The sequence below is a fragment of the Garra rufa genome, chromosome 17, assembly GCF_049309525.1.
Source record: "Garra rufa chromosome 17, GarRuf1.0, whole genome shotgun sequence".
Lineage (NCBI taxonomy): Eukaryota > Metazoa > Chordata > Actinopteri > Cypriniformes > Cyprinidae > Garra > Garra rufa.
Window position 1 is genome coordinate 45,471,378 of NC_133377.1, and position 7,982 is coordinate 45,479,359.

Consider the following 7,982-nt stretch of genomic DNA (forward strand, 5'->3'; position numbering starts at 1 on the left):
ATATTATAGTTAGACGTTTAATGTCAGGACTCAGTTTGATAAGTTTCATTCCCACGAGACATACTGAAACACAACTGAAAGTGTTTTCACAAGCCATTAATGCTCTGGAGCTTTTTGGTGGCATGTTAGAGAAGCTCTTTCACTTTCAGTTGAACAGAAGAGACTCTAAAATGAGGTCTGTCCCACTTCTCTTTACTTGAAGGTCAAATGTTGCATAAACAGATTCATTTCAGACCATTATCAGGAAGTGGAGCTGCTGAAATCAAACATTCATGCTCAGTGTTGGGGGTAACGCTTTACAAGTAACGTAATAATGTTACTTTTTCCAAGTAACTAGTTAAGTAACATTACTTTTTAATTGACAAGAAAATATGTGACTTTCCTCTCATTTATTGATTAAAAGCTCTCCTGTCCCCATGTTGAGAGAAATTGTAAGATGTTACTTTAGTTCTAGAATAAATGTGAACATGCATTAATTCATCTCACTCACTAAAAAACAGATACAGTGTTCTTCAAAATGATTAAAAACACTGAAATTCAAAACCTGTGATAATTAAATGTGACCCTGGACCACAAAACCAGTCATAAGGTTAAATTTGATGTATACATCATATGAAAGCTCAATAAATAAGCTTTCTATCGATGTATGGTTTGTTAGGATAGGACAATATTTGGCTGAGATACATCTATTTGAAAATCAGGAATCTGAGGGTGCAAAAAAATCAAAAAGACTGAGAAAATCACCTTTAAAGTTCTCCAAATTAGGTTCTTAACAATGCATATTACTAATCAAAAATTACATTTTGATATATTTACAGTAGGAATTTTACAAAAAATCTTCATGAAACATGAACTTTACTTAATTTCTTAATGATTTTTGGCATAAAAGAAAAATCAAAAATTTTGACCCATGCAATGTATTTTTGGCTATTGCTACAAATATACCCCAGCGACTTAAGACTGGTTTTGTGCTCCAGGGTCACAAATATGTTTAATAATACAAAATCCTTTATGTATTTAATCCCATTTTATTAACCTTTCGATGATCCAATTCATCCAGACTAATAAGCAGAAATTACTCAAGATAATCATTTGTTTTCTTTTTTTATTCCTGAAGAGTTGACTTTTTTCTTCTGCGGTCTACTGTACAGACGTCAATTTACTTTTCTCTAAACCTGAGGCTTTTAGTGTAAAAAGGCTTCTACATTTGATAAAAATGCAACTTTGTTTAATAAAAACGAACCCTGTCCAGATTTAAAAAGCAATGCAAAAGTAACAACGCATTACTTTCAATAAAAAGCTAAAGTAACGTAATTGGTTACTTTTGTAGGGAGTAACTCAATATTGTAACGCATTACTTTTGAAAGTAACTTTCCGCAACACGGTTGACACTGAATTGGATCAATGCAAAAACACGCACACAAAGAAATCAAACAATGCACACAGCAAATATCCGCTTCAGGATGTTGTTTATTAGAAAAATATATTTTAAAAATAACAATTTTCCTTGCTCATGACTGTTTCACGGAGAGCCCAATCTTTGGTGCGTTGCGTGCCGGGATGGAGAGCGCGCCTATTGGGCTCAAAGCCGAGTCCAGCGGAGCATAACGGGAGTCAGACTCCAAACATCATGCCAATGTGCGCACAGCGGGACGGGTGCAATGTTGGAACGAACGACACGATGACGTCGTTTCACCGGATCAGGAGAGCGAGACCGGCGCCGAGGCCGGCGCATCCGACAACGGCCATCAAAGCGTTGCGGACCACAGACTCCATGTCCTCCACGTGGAAAAACTCAACGAATCCATGCTGCAGAGATACAGAGAAACACTTTAGTTCGAATGCATTATGGGTTTTAATGAAGAATGGATGAGCTCCTAGAGTTGGGTTTCACATGTGTTGAATGGACTGTACTTCACTAAGTGTGATGAGAACATCTCTGAATAATGCAGTACAGGCAACACAAGCCGTTCCCATTAGAGATTTTCCTTTCAGCTCACAGACTCCAGTGTCACTCACCCAGCCTTTATTGTTGAGGAACCAGTCGTGCTGCTCTGAGATCAGATAGGAGGAGATCTGTTCGGCCACCATCTCCACGCACCGCTCTCGCTGGAGCTCCATCAGCCGCGAACACGCCACGGCCCCGAACGCCACCAGACTCACGATCCGGCCCCAGTTGGTGGTGTCGTCTTTGAACATGGTCTTAGCGATTGAGCCGATGACGCTCATGTCCTCCGGTTGAGACTCCAGCTGGAGACGCTGCAACATCCCTGCAGAAAACAAGCAAAAAAACACTTGATCAATATCTGAGAAAAGCAATCGGTTATGCATTCCTCGCCCCTTTTTTTGATTGACAGCAGAAATACTATCTGCCTCTCTTGATTTTCTGTTAAATACTTAAAATAACAATAAGAAAACAGAAGATGGAAAAAGGAATGAATCAAATGTTAAACATTATGATATTTTTAGATTAAGATATGAACTGTAAATATGTTACGTTTTATAATCAACTTTTAAATTATCCCTCGGTTTCACAGACAAGGCTTAAGCCTAGTCCTAGACTAAAATTTAAGTCTAAACTGTGGCAACTAAAAGAACTTACACTGATTGATCTAAAAATATTTCAGTGCGTTTGTTGTCTCAAGATGCACACCAGTAATGTTTCGCTCTAAGCATGTTTATAAAAATAACTTAAATGTCCTAATTGATCTATGGGCCAATCCTGGCTTAGTCTAAGTCCTGTCTGTGAAACCAGGCCTAAATATATATAAAAAAAAAAATAAAAAAATAAAAAAATATGCATAATGTATATAAATATAATTTGGAAATTTAAGTTTAAAATGTTAAATAATCATTAGGTAAAAAAAAAAAAAAAAAAAAAAAGATATATGAAATACACATTTTAGGAATTACAGGCCATTAAAATGACGAAAAGACTAGTATCACTTTGAGTACTTCTAAAATTCTTTACAGCATTTTTATAATTTAGGTAAAGTTTGAGTCATTTAGTCATACATCCTAGTCATTTCTAATAGCTTTTGTTTATTTCAAGTAACAAAAACTCTTTTAATTTCAGTTTCAGTTTTAGTCAACTGTAATAACACAACAGCAAAAAGTGTGTAAAAGCAGTAATAACACAGTAATCAGTTCAATCACATTTTATATTTGTTTATTTACTCGTTAATGAAAAGAACTGAACATGAACAATAGTTCGTGTGTGTTCCTATACATTTTAAACCAATGTGAAAATTTGAACATTTCTATTGGTGAACGTAGATTTTTCTCAATCGCCTGAATTGAATCAACGACTTCACAGGAACAAGACACTCATAGCTCGAACATTTCGTGTTAAAACTGTGGCATTTGTTTCCACCCACAGCTTTTCGAAATAGTTTCGCTATTGAAAGCCAATCTATTTTCTCTCTGCACACAGAGGCGTGTTGAAGGCGCTGATAAGCGGAAATACCGCAGTTCCGAGAATTTCTATGACGAACTTGCGGTTTGACCAGATAAAATCCTTACCAAGGAAAAAAAAAAAACTTTACCGAGAACAAACACTACTGCTTTTTTTACACCCCCAGGCAACTAGAGTTACATGAACATTGGTAAAAACGAAATCAAACGTGATCAGACGGCAAAGTATGTCATAAAAAAAGCAGAATTGGAGTATAAAAACAAATACAACGAAATAATGCATTGAATGCTATCAATAATTACAAAATATTATTATACGTCGACTATAGATTAACTGAGAAGTCAAACAGGATCAACGGGAGCGCGCAGCTTTGTTGGGGGCATCGCGACTGCGCATGCGCATGTCTTACCATTGTAAGCGATCCCGTGCTTTGCAAGAATGTCGTCGACGACGCGCCTCATTGTCGGTATCGCGTGGTGATGCTTCCGGTCTGGCGGAGACATTCCCGTGTGCGTGCGATAGAAATCCAACAGAAGCTGTCTCGTATCTTTATCCAGCTCAGCGGAACCGAATTCTTGCGGGTCTGGGGTGGCGGGTAGAGAGCCATCAGTCGAGGACAAAAAGCGTCCCTCCAGCTGTAGTCCCTTCCGGCCGTTTGTTCCAGGCCTCATTGGTTTTAATGCAGCGTCCACTTCATCCGCGCAACCGTCCAGCTCGTCCTCTGTCCGCGTTTTGAGTGCGGGCCCGGGCACGAGCGCCGGGTACGCGCCCTGCGCGAGTAAACTCATCGCGGCTGTTCTTCTAATTCCAAAACTCAGAGTCATATTCCTGATCGCGATGCGAGAGACTACACTTAAACTAGACCTAGATGAGTAAGATTAAAAGCTTCGAGTCGATTTGGACTTTGAAGGTTAAAGCTTAGGCTGTAAAGGTTATAGTGCTCGTGTTGGTCGACACTCTTCTTTCTAGAGTGAAGCGGAAGTAGTTTATAGGCTCAACGCTTTTATCACATTGCTGACGTAAACTAGCTTCCTGCGTCAAGACTTTTCCTATGACTCCTCCCTTGAAACCTTTCATGGTCTTCCTCTTCTAGAATTTCCCTGGAATTTTCTTTATATCTGGTCTTTTCGAGTTATTCCGAACTGAGTTATTTCAGATAAAGGTTAAAATAACTATATATATATATATATATATATATATATATATATATATATATATATATACATACACTAACACTAACAAATACTGCCATGATTTTGAGCTGGAATGAGTGCCACAGACCTAATCCAAACATATCTCAGATATAGACAGGAATGTAGGCAGTGTGTGAGAGCGGTCAGGAACAATGATTAGTCACTATGTTAAAACTTTAACCTTGTACTAACACACCCTTTCAACCTCTGACGTCAAATCTGCTTTACATCAACTTGAACTGAACAATATGGGTCAAAATGACAAGCTGAGGTCAGACTGACATTCATGGAAACATAGCTGTGGTATTAAAGCGAAACACCGCAGACAGAAACTGTTTTAATGCACCTGATTGAGATTTGGAGCTGTTCTTGATAGTGTTTTTTTCATCCAAAAGACACTGTTAAGTGTTTCTTTTATAGCACTTCTATTTATTTGCCAATAGATATCAATTACAATACATATTTTTAAAGGCCAAGAGTTTTTTCTCCTACACTGAGCCATAAATCTCCACTTCAGCAGCACTTACACACACCACACTTTACATTTGTGTTCCTGTCTTTATCCGGAAGGTTTTTACAGAGGCATTTGTTCATATACAATTTGCTTGGTTTTATACATTTTATTCCCCCAAAATGAACAAAAAAGTCTGTTCTAAGTTTATTCTGAATTATGTTGTGACGAAATGACGGACCCAAAATCTCCTCTGTAAAAACATTTGACTCTAACATGTCAAAAAATGTAAACAAGAATTTCGATTTTTAGAACATTGGAACATATTTCATTAAATAATGCTCATTTGCATATTAAAACATTTTAGAAAACTTGTAATACAAATTTTTTTTTTTTTGCAATTATCAATGTAATCAATCAACTGGGTAAGTAAGGTCATAACTATTTGTATATTTGTTTTACCCTATTCACCTGCAGTGTCTTAAATAGTTAATACACACACACACACACACACACATATATATATATATATATATATATATATAAAATAATGCATTACTTTGAAATTTGTAAGAAAATATCTGAGTTACTTTTTCAAAAATGTAATGCTAAAGGTACTTATTCATTTCACTTTTGGTGTGAAAGGGCCTTTACAGTTGACAAAAATGTTTTTTTTTTGTTATTAAAACAAATAAGCAAGCACAGCAGGTGGCAAAAAGTAATACATAATTTTCCATAAAGAGTAAATGAATACTTACTTAAACAAAATTAATGAAATATGGTATCCCCTGACATTATATATATATATATATACAGTTGAAGTCAAAAGTTTACATGCACCTTTCATAATCTGCTAAATGTTAATTATTAAAGCAAAATAATAGGGATCCTACAAAATGCATGTTATTGCTTATTTAGTGCTGACCTGAATCAGATATTTCACATCAAATAAGTTTACATGTAGCCCACAAGAGAAAACAATAGCTGAATTTATAAAAATGGCCCTGTTCAAAAGTTAACATCCCCTTGATTTTGTTTTGTTTTGTTTAGTAATAGTTGTTCATGAGTCCTTTGTGTGTCCTGAACAGTTAAACTGCCTTCAGGTCCCACAGATTCTTTGGTTTTCCAGCATTTTTGTGTATTTGAACCCTTTCCAGCGATGACTGTATGATTTTGAGATTCATCTTTTCACACTGAGGACAACTGAGGGACTCATATGCAACTATTACAGAAGGTTCAAACACTCGCTGATGCTCCAGAAGGAAAACAACATGCATTAAGAGCCGGGGGTGAAAACTTTTGAAATTTGAAGATCAGAGTAAATTTAACTTATTTTGTCTTTCTGGGAATCTTCTGTAGCTTCTGAAGGGCAATATTAATTGAAAAAAATATGATATTTAGGCAAAATAAGAACAATGTACACATCTCCGTTCTGTTCAAAAGTTTTCACCCCCGGCTCTTAATGCATGTTTTTTCCTTCTGGAGCATCAGTGAGTGTTTGAACCTTCTGTAATAGTTGCATATGAGTCCCTCAGTTGTCCTCAGTGTGAAAAGATGCATCTCAAAATCATACAGTCATTGTTGGAAAGGGTTCAAATACACCAAAATGCTGGAAAACCAAAGAATTTGTTCTGAAGAACAGCTGTTCAGGACAAACAAGTGACTCGTGACTCGTGTTCAGGTCAGTGCTAAATAAAAAATAACATGCATTTTGTCTGATCTCTCTTATTTTGCTAAAGTAATTACCATTTTGCAGATTCTGAAAGGTGTATGTAAACTTGTGACTTCAATGGCATATACATTTTTTAATTTCTTAAATTATATTTAAAATTGTGTTTATATAATATATAAATTGTAACAACCACAAATACAATTTAAAAAAAAAAAAATTTAATTCTAATTTTTTTTTTTTTTTTTTTTTAAATATTTATAATTTGCTGATTTAATATGATTACTTTCTGCTACAAATTTTCAAAACCCTCTAAATGTTGCTGTCACTAGTGACCTCTACTGGATGTTAGTGATATTGTCCAAACCAGATCACAATACAGTACTCAAAACTTCTTTAGGAAAGTAAAAGGAGAACCCAGAGCTAAGCTTAACTTTAATATAAAAATTTATTTCAAATACTGCCATAAAATCTGTGCTCCAATATTTAACACACATAAACACTGTACATTTGATGGCATTAGGATCATCATCATCGTCACAAATGTCTCCATTCCTCATCTATAAATCATTCTGCAGTCAGACACTAAATATATTTTGCGTATAGAAAACGGAGTCTAATTTAGGACCATTAAGAGTGATTTTTGTCATTTAATTTCAGTTTATGCTTACTAATTAATGATTTCTATCCTTATGTTTAACACTATTTTTAATGTTTGTCATGAAAATAATGCAAATGACAAAACTGCAAAGAATTATAATAATAATAGTCCTAAAACAAGCCATTTTCTTCATGCAAAAAATGAATTATAATCATATAATTATATAATTTCTTTGTAAAATAATAATGATGTGAAATAGTTATATTATTATAGTTAATTATTATTATTTGACCCATGAAATGTTTTTGTGAGATCTATTCTTGATGATGAAGGAAGTGACATGTGTGACCCATGGCCTCATTCATACAGGAGTGTGTTTAGCAGCTAAAACAAGACCAAACAATTGTGTTTGTGTGTGTTATTCTCACTCCTTCATCTGTGAAATCTGAAATCCAGCAGGGATGGGTGATATGACCAAAATCTGACAGAACATTATGAGTAACTCTAGCTCACAGTAACTCAATAACATCATCCAGAGTAATATATACTGTATAATGAAAAATAAAAACCTTTGTTTGTGTGTGTGTACACTATCAGTCAAAAGTTTGTGAACTGTAAGATTTTTAATGTCTGCTCATCAAGCCTGCATTTAT

At 35.2% G+C, this 7,982-nt stretch overlaps 1 protein-coding gene across 1 annotated transcript; it reads right to left on the reverse strand.

The window, feature by feature from the left end:
* Positions 1-1,452: 1,452 nt before the first annotated feature.
* On the reverse strand, positions 1,453-4,377 carry mcl1a (MCL1 apoptosis regulator, BCL2 family member a). Its single transcript, XM_073822522.1, has 3 exons — positions 3,825-4,377; positions 2,020-2,270; positions 1,453-1,809 (listed from the first exon to the last, which is right to left on the reverse strand). Exons 1-3 carry the CDS (start codon positions 4,237-4,239, stop codon positions 1,693-1,695), a joined length of 783 nt encoding a protein of 260 aa, XP_073678623.1. The 5' UTR covers positions 4,240-4,377; the 3' UTR covers positions 1,453-1,692.
* Between the last annotated feature and the right edge of the window lie 3,605 nt (positions 4,378-7,982).